Source organism: Misgurnus anguillicaudatus, chromosome 6, assembly GCF_027580225.2.
Source record: "Misgurnus anguillicaudatus chromosome 6, ASM2758022v2, whole genome shotgun sequence".
Lineage (NCBI taxonomy): Eukaryota > Metazoa > Chordata > Actinopteri > Cypriniformes > Cobitidae > Misgurnus > Misgurnus anguillicaudatus.
Window position 1 is genome coordinate 32,416,039 of NC_073342.2, and position 19,536 is coordinate 32,435,574.

Here is a 19,536-nt window from a genome sequence, read left to right on the forward strand (position 1 = left end):
ATCCAAATGACGACCCTAAATTTCTGCACCTATCGCATTATCTAACGAAATCAGTTGGACTTATCAGGTGAATAATTCATATATAAATGTATTTTTACATTGACCCAGAACATTTAAGTGAGATATGAAGAATAAAAGCTTAAATCAGTCTGTATTAAAGGTTTAGTTGAGATCTCACATTAAACTGTGCGCTGATGCTCGGTGGTTTCTTCTTCTTGTGTAGATGCAGAAGTGATTTAGTGATGCGGTCGTGAAGCGTCAGACAGCTCAAATACTTCAATGATTTCACGTCCAGCAGATGCTGATGATACAAGAAAACAGATCAGTTTAGTTAGTTTAACAGTCAGTATGTTCACCTACAGTACCATGCACTTTATACCACAGTAAACATGACATTATGTATACTTTACAAAAAGATGTTTAGTCTCATTCAGGTATATAACATAAACACAACTACATTTCCCTGTCCTATGAGATCTGTCGGAAAGCTCAAACTTCACTGAGTTTCCTCAAGCATCTTTAAAAGATAAAGATCTGACTTATTTGACCTTTTGATATGGCCTGTAAGTCTTTTAATATTGTTTAACAACATCAGCACCCGTGTGAGGCGGTCTGTACCTTCGGGAGACTCAGCTTCGTCTTGTAGTTCTTGTTTCGCCTTCAGAAGACAGAAAGTGTTTATGAGATTAATAACCAGAGTGAAACTAGTTTATAACTCGATCATTATAGTGATCTGACTCGCATTAAGATGCCCTGAGCTCTCTCCAGAAGTTTGTTATTAGCGCTGTTCACAAAAATTCCCTCTTCTTCATGAGATGAGCTGAAGGACCTCGTGCTACGAACAATACAGCCGTCCCTGAGAAAACATTCACAGCTCGATACAGCCTCAAAACTGGCTAAAATATATCAGATCTCAGCATGTAAATGTTTGATTTTATTTCATACCTGGGTATTTTCTCACCAAGCGTGTTTGTTCCTTGCAAGTCTGACAACGGCGTGCGTGGCATTTTTCTATTGATACACGAATCTGTCAAAGACAACCAGTTGTCATCATTACACGGTCATAAAACACAAGAGATTTTTCTTCAGATTTTTACATGTACAGTACATGAAGTCGACAACCTTATCATCTATTATGTGTTATTTAAAGAAAAACAAAAGTGAACAATCAACCAAAGACCCCTGTTTGACTGTATAAAGATGAACTACATATGGTTAGTTATTGATGACTAGTTGACCAATGTGAGTAAAAAAAGGAATCAAACAGAAATCAAGGATATCCCATAAACATTTGTATTGTGAGATTGTAGTCTTACTGTATCTGTCATCTTTACATCGCTGCAGGATCTCAAGGCTCCGCTGGTGAACGGGGTGATGAAGAAAACTGAAGCTGTCCACACTTTTACGATTCTGAAGCGGAGAATCAGAACCTAGAAATGAAAAAGAGAGTACATACAGTCATCAATTCGCTCAAATGTGTTTCAATTGTGTCACTTTAACAAAAATAACAACTGATGTGAAATCTAAACATTTCTGTGTTTTTGAGTATTTGTGCTTATTAAACAAAAAACATTTTTTGTGCATTCACACATGAAAACCAAATATAAAAATTAGAGATGCACCGATATATCGCCCAATAATTGGTATTGGTCGATAAAAGCAACTTTTTAACACTATCGTGTATAATGCAGGGTTCACACCAGACGCGGTAGAGGCGGCAAGCACAAATAATTTACATGTTAAGTCAATGCAAAGACGCGATTAGGCATCCTACGGCGCCATACATGCGGTAAGCGCAGCGCGAATTGGTTAACGCGGCATGGAAATCCGCTGAAGTTCAAATTTTTCAACTCGTGCGTTTCCCACGGCAACGCTCAATTTGCGCGAGTGGAAAAATTTGAACTTCAGCAGATTTCCACGCCGCATTAACCAATCAGGACCTTGCTGTAGTAGTGACGTGATTACAGGAAGCGAGCGGAGTCGCAGAAGTCCCTCCCATGACGTCAGTTTCTGCGTGAATGTCTTGAATGACTAGAATTTCACGTGTGCCTTTCACATGCGAATGAAGCGAGTGAACTCAAATGTTCAAGCGTCCAACTACGCGCAAATAGCGTGTTTTTTCCCGCCTCTACCCCGGCTGGTGGGAATGCACCATAACAGTGTATAGTCATGGGCAATATATCCTGTCAATCAAAAGAGAACAGGAAATTTTTATGAATTTGAGCTCTGTGTATAGGAAATGTAAAGAAACATCACTGGCTTAATGTTCAATATTAACTTTTGAACATTATTGAACATATTTAACTCTTTCCCCACCAGAATTAAAAAAAGTTGCCAGCCAGCGCCAGCATTTTTTATGATTTTCACAAAAAATTTAATGCCTTCCAGAAAAATGTCTTCTTTAAATATGAAAACATAACATACAAATGAAAGAAGGAAGAACAGGCCCTCTGCTTTCAAAAAATAAAAAATAAAAACGTTCCCATTTTAATTTGTTTTCTTTTTATCTCCTCTTAAATATGGGAAGGTTTCTTTAAAAAAAAAAAAAATCGAGCACAAGGCTGAGATAATTGCATTTTTTTAAAGAACGATCAAAACATACAGAGAGTTTTTACTGTTTTTGGATCAGTGGATGCTTCAGTGTTTTATAAGGTGTGTAAGAGCGACACATAGTGGATAATAACGGAAATATGGATCGCCATAAAAACTCATAATTGTCAGAGAAGCGTTTTGTCTTAATTAACAAGATAACTCATCAATAGCAGGAAAAGAGTTAATAATCATCATATAAATAAATAACATTCAGAAAATGTTATCTTTAGATTTTAGTTAATGCAAATTAATATAACCACCAAACTATCGGTATCAAACAATATCAGTCTGAGTAACCGGCTATCTGTGGAAAAAAATTATATCTGTGCATCTCTCATAAAAATAAATGCTTTCCTTTATTTTGTATATTTCCTTTATTTGTGCAATTTGTATTGATACTTTGGCAGCTTTACATTTAAAATGAAAATCTGTTTTTAAGTACATTTGTAATGAATCACTAGTAGAAGCTTTTATCCAAAACAATACAATTGAGGAACAACACAAGCACGAGTCAATTATACAACATATATATGTGTTTCAATGACAGCATCATAGATACTGAAACACACACAGAGGAAGTGATGCGTAGACAACTATGTGTGGTTAAATGTTTATGCCAGGACAAAATACCTGCAGTGAGAAAACACACGCACGCACGCACACACACACGCACGCACGCACACACACACACACACAATTGTGTATGCATCACTTCCTCTCTGCGTGCTGTAGTCTTCACAGATCTATATTTCAGTAGTCTAGAACGGTTATAGGGTCTCTGTGGTGATAAATAAAAGAGCAGTGATGCATCATGGGATATTAACTCATGCTCACATGATTGTGAGAAACATCTGAGGTTGCTTTATTATTTATTTTGAAGTGTGACGTCTTAACAGACGTCTGTGAACTTTAAAGTCAGTCATATGCGTATAAGACAACACGACAGGATCTTCATGTTTAATGCGTGTTTATTATGACACCTCACCGCTCTTTTTGTCTTTGTGTTGCTTGCCGGCCTCACGGAAGGCGACGACGCCTCTGAAGTACGCTCGGAGAACGGCCCAGCGGAACGTCGCCACCGGATGAATTCCCATCAGACTACAGATGAAACCACTATGACTGCTCTTCAGAAGAGCCACGATATCCGGACGCATGTGATCCGTGTTCTTCTCTCGGAAATCCTGCGGGAAGATCACAAGAGTTTTTTATTAAGAGTGGACAAATTTCATGATTCTCGCTTGTCTTGTGAATGATGATTGTTTAAACACAGATGTTTTTATTTCAGTATTTCATCCCTAGTTAAATTATATTAAATTGTGTGTGTTTGTGGGGAGGGAGGGTGGGTGGTGTAGATTTGTGTCTGTCTGGCAAACATGTGCTCCAAATACACTCACGCCCGGGGGACTATCAAACCAATCAGATTAAACCACAGAATTAGGTCACTGGAAGTGTTTGTGTACATGCATATGCTCACTTAAATCACACACATGCATGCAAAAGTGCAACAAAATACAAAGCAATACAGAATGTAATAATAAGCAACATTCAGTAAAGCAACATCATGATCCGATCAAATGTTATGATTTCTTATGGCTCTTTTTCACCTTGACTCCATATTTGACTTTTCCAGCGTAGTGTCGAATGATGAACGCTGATTCCATAACAGCAGGAAACTCAATGTAACCGCTTCCCTCGTGCTGACGCTTAAACTTATCCAGCAGAGTCTGATTAGACGCCTGTGGAAAACTACAAAATACACAGCCAGCATTAAAAACATGAGTAGGCTAAACTATTAACATATTAACCTGTTTACACTCAGAGAAGCCCTACTGAAAAGACCATTTAAAACCAGCATAAGCTGGTCTCCCAGCCTGGTTTTAGAAGGTTTTGAAAACTGTTTAATTTCAAGCTTCCAGCCTGACCAGTTTGGCTAAGATGACTGGCTAGTCTAAGGTGGTTTAAGATGGAAGTCGTTGGTTTAAGTTAGTCCTCCCAACATAGCAAAGCTGGTGGGTCAGCTAAAAAAAACTCTTAAACCAGCCTGCTACACCAGCTCAACCAGTTAAAATCAAGCCGGTAGACCTTAGACTGGTTTTAAATGGTCTTTTCAGTACGGCTGTGTGTTGATCTTTAAGTTCAGTGCATGCCATTAAAATCATATTAAATATTTACAAAATCTCCATCATTCCGTTAAAGGACTTTCAATAACTAAATACATTCATTAGATCATTCATATTTTTAAGAAATGATATTTGACAGATATCTCTGGATCATAATAAAATCATGTGATGTTAATGTCATTTACTTGCACTCTTCATCCAGCAGATGGAGCAGCGCTGTGGGTTTCTTACTGATCAGATTAATGCAGGCTGTGTTATCAATGTAATCGATCATGTGCCAGTTGATCCCTTCTGATCGATATTTCTCCTGATCACAGACAGATATCACATCAATACAACAAAACCAATCCTTGAAACTGAACAAATGTCTGAAAGTTGAATAAATAAGTTTTCCAATTATGCATGGTTTGTTAGGATAGGAACATTTGACTGAGATATGTCCTAATGATTTTTGGTTAAAAAAATGACCCATATAATTTATTATTGGCTATTGCTACAATTATATTGCTTATTCGTAGAAAACATCAGGGTTTCTCAAAGCAGTTTAAAAGATAGGTTTTGACAGTGCCTTTCAGAGGCATCATGCCCATTCAAACTGAGGGGTACATGTGCCACCTTGGATTTCTGAGCAAAGTTTGCATGTACGCTCAATCAAATCAATGAAGCATCTTTCATCTGTTACTTTGTTTAATGATCAGTTCTTTACTTTACTCTGCGTTGTTTGAATCATTATGTACTCTGACTCTGAGGTCAAATATATGATGCAAAAATGCATTCATGTAATAAATTTATATAAATATGTATGTTTTATAGGCTATTTTTTATGTTTTCAATGCAATTTAATTGAAATGAGAAAATAAACGAAAAATTACAGCATTACATTTTAATATCTACTTTTTAATAGGTTGCATCAAAAGTTTATTTGAATTCCCTGTTTTTGAAGTGTTGAACATTACAGCCAATCACAGACGTGACAGATGAGTGCATCAATGTAATGTTTAAATGAGTTGTCGGTGTATATTTTTTGTGTAAAATAGCAATTAAATAAACTTCTAAACACTTATCTTTTTTTGTATGTGTAGTACATGAAAATATGGCCTATAAAAAGTTTTTAAATGTATTCTATTAATGTACATAAATTATTATGATTACAGATTTCTGTGCCCCCTTAAAAAATCTGGTGGATGACGCCCCTGGTGCCTTTCATAAATAAAAGTGTTTTACAGGTAAGAATATAAATGCATTTAGACCTAAACAATCAAACAAAAAGTTTAAAAGTTATTTTTAAGTTGCATGAACAGACTTAATGTATTTCTTATTTTGAACAAATGTAATCAGAATGTTAATGTTGGGGAAATAAACTAAATTACAATTTAATTGACTTCGATTTCCAGAGAAATATGAACTCATGTACCTTTTTTTAGTCAGTCTGTGTTTTTTAAATGTAATGTAATAATAATAAATATTTCCATATAAACCTGTTTAACTATTATGACTATCAAACAGATCTGAGGTTTATAATCTTTGAGATGATGAGAGTGGATGGTGGCGTGTCGATCTTTCACTAATGATTGTTATAAAAGTAGAAATAAAGCAGCAGTCGGTGTTCTGGGTGTAAATATTATAAAACTCAAACCCTGACGAGAACAGCTGGAGTTTTACTGTATGTATTTACTCTAAACACAATTCAATGTGCAAACACAAAGTTAAGATAAGAGTTGATGGACGTACTGTATATACAGCCGAATGTGAGCTGATCTGCGAGCTGTGTATCTTTTCTAACACAAAATAAAATGATGTTTCACACAATCTCTAATATAACAACCAGACCTGATCTGAAATCAGTCACATCATGCCTACAGTACTGTACTGTATGTTAGCTGTGATGTCATCAACATCTTAAAGACTGCGGTATGAGTTTACCTGCTCCAGTTTAAAGATGTGCTGGTTAAAATAATGCTGAAGAGTTTCATTTGCAAAGTTGATGCAGAATTGTTCGAAACTGTTGTTCTCGTAATCCTCAAAACCGAAGATGTCCAGCACCCCGATCGACAAAATCTACAACACAGCAATCACAACTGATGAAGTGTCTGTTTATCATATTAGCACTTCATAACTGATCTCAGTACAGTCTTGCTTATAAAATATACAGATTCACATGAAGTCTACCTTAGATGAATCCTCCAGGTCTTTATTATAAAGCAGCGCGTGATTTGTGCGGAAGACGATCCAGTCGAACAGAGCGCCGTACAGAGACTTTGCCATCGAGTCTCGCACCGTCCCCGCCTAAAGACACAAATGTGCATCAATAAAACCAACACACAACATCTGCACAAACAAATAACCAACAATACACAACTGAAGTCAATGACATGATATAAGTCATCACATGTGTGCTGTTACATTAAATATATACAATAAAAACCTGGACTTATAGAAGTCATTATGTCTTATTTCTAATTTACTGAGCATAAATCTTTTATCCGAGTGTGTGCGTGTCAACGGAGATAAAAGGAAAAAATATTACTGCATTTACTTACAAACCAGGAGACATTAACTGCACAATTTTCTTTACATTTTAGTAAATTCCAGTAAAAAGCAGACTTGTGTGCGGTTGGGTTTCTCATTGTTGTGTTTAGGGGAAATTGTGGTCATTGTGTCACATGTAAAATAAATGTCCACTAATACTGTGTGTTACTGTACCTCAGTTTGTGGTATCAGGTGATACTAACACATAAAGAAGTGTAAAAGTCTAAATCAGGTCAATGCTAAAGCAAAGTAAATTAAATCCTGATATTTTTAGTGAATTTTCTCAATAATTTAAAGAGATTCTGTTATTATTTACTCATCCTCAAACATGTCTTTGTTTTTTGATCTGGGGCACCATTCACTTCCATAGTATTTGTAGTTTTGTTCTAAACATTCCTCAAAATATCTTCATTGGCGTTCAGCACAACCAAGACATTTATGTAGGTTTGGCATCAAGACACAAATTACTGTGAGTGATCATAAACGTGAAGGAAGATCATCACTTACTGAAGAGAAACACGAGCCAAAACACATAAAACACCTGACGACTGACGATGATGAAGATGATGATGAAGATGTCAAACTGTGTTACTGTACTGCTGACAGTTAGTGAAGGTTATTCAGAGACACACGACCTGCTTTATATCCACACTTTGAGTGTGTATCCAATAAACAGATCTGATCCTGGATCAGCTGATGGACAACATTACAAAATCACGTCCTGGATTATAGAGTCGTTTAATGGATTCACAGGTGAACATAACAATCATCATCCCCAAAAACACACAAAGCCGTGATCTCTCATCATCTCACATCATTCAGCATCTGACAGATTCAGTACATAAACTTGATGTATTATTGAAGTCTTACCTCAGATAGTTTATACGGTACGATCAGTCTCTCTCCTACAGTTACTGTCTTACGTGTGGTCAGAGCTTCAAACAGCATCTCCTCCTTCACCTAAAAAACATAGACATAATTTAAAACACTTCTGCTGAAAAAAATTCAGTTGATTAAGATGATAAAGCTCATTGCACAGAAGCTATAAGACTTGTAGAGCATCTCGATTATTAAATCTGTGTTTTAAATGTTATGATGTACAACATAAACACAGCTTGACTCGCTGGGCTTTCACATAAACCACCATCAGATGCCAAAAGCTGTCGTCAGCCTATTGTAAGGGTTTTTTCTATTTCATTTTCAGTGTGTATTCAGCAAAAAAATATACTTTTAAATATGTTTCAAAATATACAAAAAAAAATCACCAATATATAATATTATAATAATATTTTGAAATATACTTTAAAAATACATTTTAAAGCATAAAAAACATATTTAGCCTTCCATATATTTCAATCCAGGGAAACAAATGGAAGAAAAACAAATCTGTAAACATAACAGTTTTAAAAAGGTTCAAATTAAATATATTTTCAATTTCAAAAACATACTTTATAAAATTAACTTCTTCTGCATATACAATTAACTTCTTCAGCATATATTTAAAATATATTTTGGCAAAGAATAATAAAAAAAATTAATTAAAAATGTATTTGCTTGCTCTTAAAATACATTTTGAAATACAGTATATGTTTATAGATGAAGGCTAACTAAATTCATTTCCATATTCAAAAACATATTACATTGAGCATTAATTTCTAATAAAATGTATTTAAAATATATTTTTGGCCAGAGAATGTATGTATTTTTTTGCCATATGGAAAACTGTATTTGCCAATATTATCCTAAATGACTAAACACAGCAAAACAAGAAAGACAAAATCAATGATTTTTGACTGAGGGAACAAAACCTTAAAACGTTTTTACTACAAATGAAACTAAAACTCTTGAGCAATGAACTGAAATTTAAAGGTTTGAAATTAGCAGTCAGGGCTAATAAAATCAATCTGATGTGAATATCTTTATGTGTGGTGTTTATTGTGAATGTAAGTGGGCTTAAGAGAAAGTCTGAATTTAAAAAGCATGAGCTGAGATCCAGATTAACAGAAGAAACCGAAGCCAGTCCCTCAAGAAAAACGTGATTATGCAGCCAAAGTCTGCATATTTATTTTACACATTTTACACATTTTTTTAAATATGCCGCACTTTCGCTGCATAAATTGCAGATTTCCACGTGCAAAATTTTTGTAGCAAAAAGTCACATTTATCTTATCAGAAAGCTAAAAAATTTAGCATTTACTTCACACAGGCGCAGTATATCCCCTGTTGCCATGGGAACATTATGCTACGTAATTACGCGACGTGAACATCAACAAAAAGCTGCAAAAGCTGCAAACAGTTTTTGCAAGTTCCCGCAATTTCATCAGATAAAATTGCATAAATATCCTGCATATTCCATCGCACGTGCCACAAGATCAAGGATTTTTGCCTGCAACAATCACAAAAAAACTGATGTAAAATACTGTAAACCAGGACTGAGATATAATTTTTAGCATTATCACCTTACAAAAACACAAGAATAATATGGAGGAGATGTATCTGGTCACATCTGGTTTTAATTGATACAGTAAAGTTATCATCATCTCACCTCCAACAGTTCAGAGACGATAGGAAGCACCTCAGGGTTACAGATATCGATGGAGTCGTCTCTGTAGGTCTTCTTTTTGTATCGGATGTTTCCCAGGTGTAGGATCGCAGACAGCAATGAAAAGATTCTAGACAAGAACGCAACAATTCATATTTGATGACAATCTTTATCTGTAGTACAAACTACTAAATGTCTCTTGATCTGGACTTTACAGTAACTCACTGTTTTCTGGTGGCCGGCAGGAATCCGACCATCTCCATGGCCAGCTGAAGTCGTTCAAAGTCATGCTTCAAATCTTCTCCTTCCACAGTGAAACAATCCTGCGTGAACAACAACCAACAACGCTTTTATGAACCTAACAAACGGCCAGAAACTCTCTGATAGTGCAAATCCAAGAGCGCTGTATTCTGATGAATGTCTTTCGATGTCAGTTCACTCAACAATGACAATTAAATCATCATTTATAATCGCTCTCATGTTTTTTGTCCAGTATTTTTATTTTTGGGTGAACTGTGTCTTCAATAAAATGTAAATGAGCTTATAGTTAATCTGCTTGTTAATAAATTACAATAATAAAGAAAACACTTCACACATAAACAATACAGCTTTAAACAAGTGAAGACATCAATCAGAAGTCATGCATGATCTTCCTTTTCTTCCTAATAACACTTCTGACATAACAGCATAAAACTGATGTATTGTATCGGTGTAATATATGTGCATAATTTAATTGCACCAAACCACATCTGTTTTGACCGATGACTTACATCTCCAGATTTTCAGACCCAATGGTAAAACACATACTATTAACATTTAAAATGAAAACTAATGCTGCGTACACACCAAACGCGAAGCATCGTGTTCCTCACTCTAGATTATTAGCGAGATTCAACTTTGTCTCATGCAAATTTTTCGCTCCAGTTGAATATTTTCAAGTTGCACGAAGATGCATTTTAGGCGAATTGCTTGTGTTTCGTGGCAATCATGCCACACAATGAATGTAATTCGCCCCCCATCTATTTGTGTTTTTGCATCAACTTTGTACGTAATCTACTTTCACCCCATAACGCTGCTTATAGACCAAATGTGAAGCATCGCATTCCTCTCTCTAGATAAGTGGTTCCCAAACCTTTTCAGTGTGCGGCCCCCCTTGTGTACGGTGCATTCCTTTACGGCCCCCCAAAGAAAATTTGTGACAAAAAACTGTTCTAAAACTCAACATTTTAATAAAAAAAAAAACATTAAATTATACAAAAAAGTAGTGCTTTTGGTTAGTAGCCTTATTATTTTTTTTAATTACACAGAATTCATGATAAATTAATGTATTTCATAAAATGTCATAAAACTGGGGGCCCCCTGGCACCATCTCGCGACCCCCCTCGTGTCCCATCCTAATAAACCCAACATCAATGGAAAGCTCATTTATTCAGCTTTAAGATGATGATAAATCTGAATTACAAAAAATGTACCCTTATGACTGGTTTGTGGTCCAATGTCACATATTTTGTAGGTGATTTTATTTACCTTACCAACATTTCAGAAACACATTTTGAGAGAAACTGCAGCATATGTGTAAGCAAGAACTGGCTGTGTCTAAAACCTAATACACCTAAGACTGAAACCTCACTTAAAACTCAAAAGTGATTCAAGTTAATATGATCTAGAGTAGTTTTATAAATGTATAATAAATGTATAATATTATAAACACCTAATGTAATTGAGTGTGAGTTAAAAACCACATACATTTCATCATTTAGATTTGATATTTGATTTTCTTATCTGTCTATAGATTGAGAAAGCAGTGTGTCAGGTTTATGACACAGCCATTAACTGATCCAGATACAGTATAAACTGTCAGGTGTGACCTTCTGCAAACCAAAGCCAAGCGATACAGACAGCACACAAATCCACATCATCACTGAAGCCAAACACCAAAGCTGTGGATCTCACTGACGCTCACTGCACTTCTCTATTTAATCACAATATGGCAGAACGTCAGAAGAAACCCACGGAGGAAAAAAAGCTTCACTTCAAACAAAACAAAAAGTGCAGCAACCAAACAAAGCAAACATCAGCGGGGACGAAGCTCTATCTGGATTTACACAAACACACCAAGACAATACTGACCGGCTCACTGTCACTGTAATTTCCCCAATGCTGTTGCTGTCTATGGATTCTCATTGATACCTGGAATGCAGGTAGATGTGTTAGGAGCCACACACACACACACACACATTTATTTCTTCCTAAATCTGAAACCAAGACAGATCAGGGTCATGCTTAGATCTTCAGCAGTATTCAGCACTGAAAAACTCGTCTGGTTTCCCTTTAACATGACAGATGTGCGCATGTAGAGCTGATACACTGACATCCAAAACGAGGTTACACGCAGTCCTGTCGAGTCCCTCTGATGTCACCTACATCGATGCCGAGGACAGTCACCATGACAACAGCAGTCCCCAGCAACAGCATCAGCATCATTGAGCTCTTTGTGTTGCCAGAGATTATGGGCCATGTTGTGCGGGAAAGATGAGCTAAGAGGATTTTTGTCTTTGTTCTTTTGATTTCAGAAACATTGAGGAGTAAATGAATAAGCTGAGAGATTTCTTTAAGCTGTAAGCACAGTGAACGGTTAATGTTACCTGGTTGAGATAATGATATTCTTCAGGTTTGAGAAGATGAAATGATTTCCTCTCATCTTCACTGGCTCCAGCCAACAGGTAATAAAACACGTGATAGTTTCTGTGTGTGAGAGAGTAAAATCATCAGACACAATGTCATCTATATTTAGTCTCACAATGTTTTTAACTCAACAACACAAGAGGAGGTGAAATAATTACGCTGTCTTTACCCGAAAGGACTTGGAATTTAAATCAAATATTTTTACTTTGAGTAAAATAAACAACATGTGAGTGAGAATTTTTATTTTAAAATTATCGTTCCTTAAAAATCTGCATTTGAAGTACATGTGACGTACCTCTCATTGTGCTCTTGGTAAACAAGACGGGATTTTTCCAAGAGATACTTTTCTACATAAGCTCTGAAACATAAAAAATACATTTAACGCATGAAAAAATATATATATATATACACACACACATGTATGAGGTTTGATGTATAAGAATGTAACTGTAAAGAGAGCATTGAAGACAATAAAGAACAAAGACAAAGAGTTTTTGGAAATGAGCTCTTACCCCCTGACAGTGCCGCTCTCCTGATAGTTGACTTGAATAAATTTGCCAAAGCGACTGGAATTATTATTATGGGCTGTTTTAGCATTTCCAAACGCCTGAGGAGACAATGAAACAAACACATTTAGACACAACTTTTTCCCACATTTAGGGAAGCAAAACAATAAATTAAACATTTAAACACATTTAACTTGTTTGACTCTGTGGACCCTGTACCGGGTCCAGAATTATCTTATTTTGACTTAATATAAAATATTCCTTTAATTTTTAATGGTCTGTCATGGACCCAGTACCACATATGAGATACTGTTTGAAAGCTTAGACTCTCTACTTTCTGCAGATATGCATCACTTTGAGATATGTTTCACTGTAAGAAAGTTAGTTACACTTAATTTACACTATCACCCCCCCCATAATTTTTAGTATCATTTAATATTCACATATTTCATATTTTTCAAGTATGACAAACATGGGCAAGTCTTATATCAAATGAAAGCTCTCATTCTCAGGAATAAGGCTGCAGTGTTATTTTTGTCCTATTTTTATCACATATCCAACAATCGTCGAATGAATAATGATGTAAAAAATCGTCTTTTGTAAACATATGGGATAATTGAGTGTGGACTGCCTCAGATAGCACAGATAGCCACAAATGATACACCATCTTTTCTCTTAGGTCCTACTCTAAAAAATGAGTCCATTCACAGCATTTTCTTTGGTTGTGTGCATGAATAATCCCTTGCTATTTATCATATGTGCAAAACAAAAAATTAATATTTATATGAAAAATGTATTTTCGCACACTTCAGTAAAATGAGAATAACTTTTGAATGCGACATGCTAAAGAGTTCATTCTTTTTTTGGGTGTTTACTATCTGCTGCTGGTAACAACCAGAACTGTCTGCAGTCTGCTAGAGCACCCAGAACCAGAGTTATACACTATCAGAGGCAGTATTTACAACATAAAAAAAGAAAATTTGGTGTTTTATCATATGAAAAACCACATAAATAACAATATTTGTCACAAACAGCAGCTTTTTGTGTAACTTCAAAGGGTTTTCTGCAAAATGATATAAAGATATTGCATTTATTCCACTGTATGTGGTTATGGGAGCACTTCAAATGTTTTTTGGCAGAAATTGTACTCCATAAGCGTATTATTCCTCCCATCAGTTGGAGTAAAATAACTTTTGCATAGATTATGATAGAGAAAAAAATCTTTTTTCCTCTGTAAGCTGGCAATTGCTGGAATCAAATAAAACTGTCTGCAGGTTTCGTTCCCACTCAGGGCCAGAGTTATACACTTTTAAATATAGACTTTAGAAAAAAAACATCAAAAAGCGCCTAGTTATTTTTGTGTTTATTAGAGGACTGACAACACATACAACCATGTTGAGCACTTTTAACAGTGTTTTATGTAATTTCAAAGGGTTTCCTGTAAAATGATACCAAACTTTTGTATGTGCACCTCTGCTTGTGGGTATAAGAAGCTTTTGAAATTGGGTAGGCCAAATCCAGGCGAAAATCCCCAAAATAGCCTCAGAGTGTAAGAAGTTAATAAACCAAATGTTACACTTAGAAATGTCCCACCGTTTACCCAAAACTCTCAGAATAAATGATACACCAATGATACAAAAGCTGTCACTGGGACATTACCCTTTAAAAAGGTCCTAAAATGTACTATTTAGAAATATATATATACATTTGGTATTAAAACGTATGTCAAAAGCCTTTAGATACTTTTCTGAGAGTGCAAGGTAACATTTGTTGCAATTTATTTAATGAAATTAATGATAATTACAAATGAAAATTGCAATTATTTTACATTTTAAAATATTAAGGGCTAGATTTACTAAAGGGTGCAAATTGCGTCAGAGCGCAATTCCAAAAAAGCGCAGATGGGAGTGATTAATATCTACGGGTTATTTACTAAAAAGGCACAAATTATATAACACAGGCGCAACAGCTGATTTCCATAATGACCGACACAATCTACTATGAGCAGGCCAAACTAGTTCAGGGTTGAAAATAAGCATAGCTGATGAGGTGCATGTGATCTACTATCACCTGATGTGCTTGAGTTCAGCACCACTAACGACACTGAAAAGTATCGGAGGACAAAAAGATGAAAGTTTACAAGTTGTTTTGAAACAGCTGGTATTGTGTGACTTTTCCTAGTGACTCCTCTTTTATTTCCTCCAGCAAATAAAAAATAGCATGGCTTGGCAAACGGTATTTTTGAATAATATGTTCCTCTGGCATACCAAATAAACTGATACATTAAAAAATCCTCTGCTTTGTAACACACGCTCTCTTATATCTGTGATGCCTCATTCGGCAACAATTGCAGTTATTTCAAGGACAAAATGATTTAAGAAATGCGTTAAATAATGGCACAAATACCAGTCATATCACAAGCGCAAACATTAGTAAATCATGTTACGTAAATCATTTAAATAATCTCCTCATAAATTTAGCATCTGAAAGGCAAACTCCTAGACATGCATATGCATTTATTATTATTGATGGTTTGCACTGCTGTTAGTAAATCTGGCCATAAAAACTATAATTATAATATTAAAATTTAAATAATTTAAAATAAAATAAAAAAATGTAAAAATGTAATTCTCCATATGAATGCATTTTTTGCATTTACCAATAATAAATAAAATAATACAAAAATAATCTTAATGGTGCAAAAAAAATAGTCTTTTCTTTATGCAAATAATAATTTCTATATTCTGGTACTTTATTAAAAAACACAGAACCAGCACGACTCATTTCAATTCCAGCTTTATGATGTTTAACTGCAGGTCGTTCCTGGTAAAACACTTAACATTATACTGCGCACCACACACGTCTCCGTCGACACGCAAAAACTACAAATCTAAAGAGAGCAGCAAACTGGAGATTTTCTCCACAGGGTTCAACATGATTCACAGTTTACAGTGTTGAAACAAAAAACGTCCCACGTGCCAAATCAAATTTTAAAGGTGCCTTTGCTATGACATCATCAGCCCCGCCCCCCAGCATAAATCCATGAGCGATGGTTTCAAACACTATCTTAAACATAATTGTGTGCTTGTAATATTGAAAAAACAAACAATCATGCCAATAAAGTTCCTTTAAATTAAATAAAAAATGTTTCAGAGCCACACGCAGAGGTGCTGACCGCACAGGAGGTCAAAACTGTTAAATAAACAACACCACTGCACCACATGAAGTCAAGGAGTCCAGTCTGTGTGTGTTTGATTAATGACAAAAAAATGTGTGAACACAAAGTAAAACAGGACTGTGAACTCTGAAGAACCTTCTGGAGCTCCGCTGGGAGACGTTACCAGAACTGAAGGTGTTTGGACCACACTGACATATATTACATTACTGACTCTTACTAAAGTTTAAAGTAGTTAGTTATGCTCATAATCACGGTTAACCGTCGCAGGTAAGAATTTATGAGCGATTAATATAATAAGTTAAAAACACTTGTTAGTGCATGGTGCATGTCGACACGTGCCTACAGACATTTAGCAACTTTTCTATCCTTAATTTGTGAAAGTCCTGTAAATGACGCAAATTATTGCAGGCCTGATGGTCTGTTAAATTAATCATCTGTATGAGAAATAATTTGTACTGCATGTGTGTCCGTGTTTGAGTGTTTGGAAAGATGACGTGGTCCATCTCGCGTGCGTCCGGACAGACCTTCACTGATGGCCTCTGATCATAAACTCTCTCTTTTTGCATAAACAGAGAAAGACGACACAAAAGCAAAAGTTTATAAAATGTGTCCTGCTTTAGAAATGTCAACTGTTGTAGATGATAAAGAGACAATCCTCCTCTTTGAATATTAATCCTCTGGGCTGATCGCGTGCTCTTTAATAATGTAATGTTGATCGTGTATGAATCCTGCTTCTGTTGTTGATCGGTTGCTGCTGTTTGCAAATTGAAATTAAATAAAATGTTTGTATTGTTTTAACCTGCTCACCATCTACTGTATTGATACTCAATGACAATTTAATATTAAAATCTTATCAGTTAATGGTTAACGTTTGGTTAACAAGCTGTGGTTGTCAGTAGCTTTATTGAGACAACAACACAGACACTGGTTATTGGTAAGCATGGGCCGATTACCGGTTCCAAGGTATACCGAGGTTTTAAAAAGTCAAGGTTTCAAAACTACTTAAATCTTCTGTGACACACACACACACACACACGCACACGAGCACACACGCACACATCAGGAATTAAATATAAGAGATTCCAATCAAAATAGTCAACTGAAACTATATTAGTTTTACTGTTAAGTGATGCAAAGCAAACAACTGGTAATGGTTGTTTCTTTACCCCTGATGAAAACAGCAAGTTTGACCCATTAATGAAAGGAAACACAACTCAAAACAGGAAACAGGTGGAAATGTGGAGTGAATGAAAGGCTTTAAATAGTATCAGTCTGCCTGCAGAAACACGCTCGACACTTTACTTTATAATGGGCGACCCAGCGCTGCGCTCTGATTGGTCAGTGGTTAAGAGTCTCAAAACACACCTGTGCATCAGAGACATCATCACCTGCAACCTGAACGCATGAGAAAGAAACACACAAACACACACCTGACTCACACAACCTTTTGCCCTGCTGACATGAGTACATGATCACACATTCATCTCTTAAATAAACAAGAACTGAACTGACTGTAAATACAACATCTACACATCAAAGATTAAACAGACGCACACATTCAGTCAGGGTACACAATGCATATTATATAGGTCAACACACACACAAACATATCTAATATGCAAACACACAGGTGTACACATGTATGCTCACTAAACTAAAGCTTTGCATTTTTTGCCTCGGGCTCAAACTGACATTTACTGCACAATGCAGCATTACACTTTATTATTTATTATAAATAGACGCTTTAAGCTTGCTATCCAACCCCGGCTATTTCCTATAACCAAATGTATTTCAGAATGAAACGAGATATTTAACAGGATGAAAATATGTAGGGCAGTATTTGAGGATTTAATCCATTGCATTGGTTAACATTTGGTTAAGACATTTATCATTAAAGCTTTAAAGGTGAAGCAACACATTGCATTTTTTTGCAAAGACAAAAGCTTTTACTTTATAATAACGTGAACTGATGAGCCGTGCGCCATAAGATCTGAAAATGTGTATTAAAATTAGGTCAATTTATAAATCCTAATTTTGTATTTATATTTTATTAAGAATCTAAAGCACTAAAACACAAAGCGGTCTCTTTAAAAACAAATGTGACTGACAGATCCTGTCATCCAATCCCATTAAATCTCATTTAAATGATGTTAGTTAGAAGAACCACACACCAAAACACGGCCAATGAACCGAGATGTTTAAGGATCATGGGAAATGACTTTATTATTTCTGTCTCTTGGATAATTATATGTGTTTGTACTGGAATGTAAAGTGAATATAACATTGAATCATTCAGCGTTCAGAGCATTGAACTCAAGTATAAACACTCAGGGTTCATGTCAGAAATAAAGTATAAATAAAAAAAAAGAGGACCAAACAGCAAAGGAATCATTTATGGCTTTAGATCGACAGATATTATTTATCAGCTCTCATGAACATCAAATTGTAAATATCAACCATTGTGTTTCTTTATAAACAAGGAAAATGGCATCGTTTATAATCTGGGTCAATGACAAAATCACTTTTTGATGCTATAATTGCACTATATTTTTAACATCTAAAGTACACTCACCTAAAGGATTATTAGGAACACCTGTTCAATTTCTCTTTAATGCAATGGTGTTATGGTGTGGGGGATGTTTTCTTGGCACACTTTAGGCCCCTTAGTGCCAATTGGGCATCGTTTAAATGCCACGGCCTACCTGAGCATTGTTTCTGACCATGTCCATCTCTTTATGACCACCATGTATCCATCCTCTGATGGCTACTTCCAGCAGGATAATGCACCATGTCACAAACACAGTATTAGTATGGTGTTCCTAATAATCCTTTAGGTGAGTGTATGTTACAGTGTCTCTGTGTTAGCAACTCAAAGGTCATGGGTTTGATCCCAGGGAACAAATAAACTGATTAAAAGTTTGGCGCGAAGTGCTAGAAGATAGAGGCGTCTGAACAAATGTGTGAACATAAACACAATAAATGACCTTTAATCTTAATTACTGTCCAATTCAAGAGTTATGCTTTTGTGACAAATGAGTTTTAAATGTCAAAAGGTTCTGTCATACTGTATTTAGGCAAGCGTATATAACACAGACACACACAAAAACGCCCGCACACACACACGTCTCTGATGATGTGAAGACTGCAGATGTGGTCACTGATACTCAATTGCAGCAATTTGTACAATCATCATAAATTCTGATGTCATTTGCGCAGCTCTGCGGATGAAACTCAATCACACACGCTTAAGACAAAGTAAAGAAAGACAAAAGAGAAGAGAAAGACTGAATGTTTGCCTTTTCAGATTTATTGAAAACCTATCCAGAAGTCTCAACACCTTCATCTGTCCACACCACACAAATCTCATCAGTTTCTATTCAGCCC

At 35.6% G+C, this 19,536-nt stretch overlaps 2 protein-coding genes across 2 annotated transcripts in view; both read right to left on the reverse strand.

Annotated features, from left to right (window-relative positions):
• spg11 (SPG11 vesicle trafficking associated, spatacsin) overlaps nucleotides 1–19,536 on the reverse strand; it is a 393,853-nt gene that overhangs the window by 72,243 nt on the left and 302,074 nt on the right. The gene's annotated exons all lie outside the window — the stretch shown is intronic.
• myo9ab (myosin IXAb) overlaps nucleotides 1–19,536 on the reverse strand; it is a 58,913-nt gene that overhangs the window by 24,444 nt on the left and 14,933 nt on the right. The window contains exons 3-19 of the mRNA XM_073869039.1: nucleotides 12,981–13,075; nucleotides 12,764–12,826; nucleotides 12,429–12,528; nucleotides 11,914–11,973; nucleotides 10,009–10,106; nucleotides 9,787–9,913; nucleotides 8,112–8,201; nucleotides 6,882–6,998; nucleotides 6,636–6,770; nucleotides 4,898–5,019; nucleotides 4,197–4,338; nucleotides 3,578–3,773; nucleotides 1,317–1,430; nucleotides 946–1,027; nucleotides 743–856; nucleotides 619–658; nucleotides 179–301 (exon numbers count right to left, since the gene is read on the reverse strand). Of these exons, the coding sequence (XP_073725140.1) occupies nucleotides 179–301; nucleotides 619–658; nucleotides 743–856; nucleotides 946–1,027; nucleotides 1,317–1,430; nucleotides 3,578–3,773; nucleotides 4,197–4,338; nucleotides 4,898–5,019; nucleotides 6,636–6,770; nucleotides 6,882–6,998; nucleotides 8,112–8,201; nucleotides 9,787–9,913; nucleotides 10,009–10,106; nucleotides 11,914–11,973; nucleotides 12,429–12,528; nucleotides 12,764–12,826; nucleotides 12,981–13,075 (1,818 nt within the window). The remainder of the gene's footprint in view (nucleotides 1–178; nucleotides 302–618; nucleotides 659–742; nucleotides 857–945; nucleotides 1,028–1,316; nucleotides 1,431–3,577; nucleotides 3,774–4,196; nucleotides 4,339–4,897; nucleotides 5,020–6,635; nucleotides 6,771–6,881; nucleotides 6,999–8,111; nucleotides 8,202–9,786; nucleotides 9,914–10,008; nucleotides 10,107–11,913; nucleotides 11,974–12,428; nucleotides 12,529–12,763; nucleotides 12,827–12,980; nucleotides 13,076–19,536) is intronic.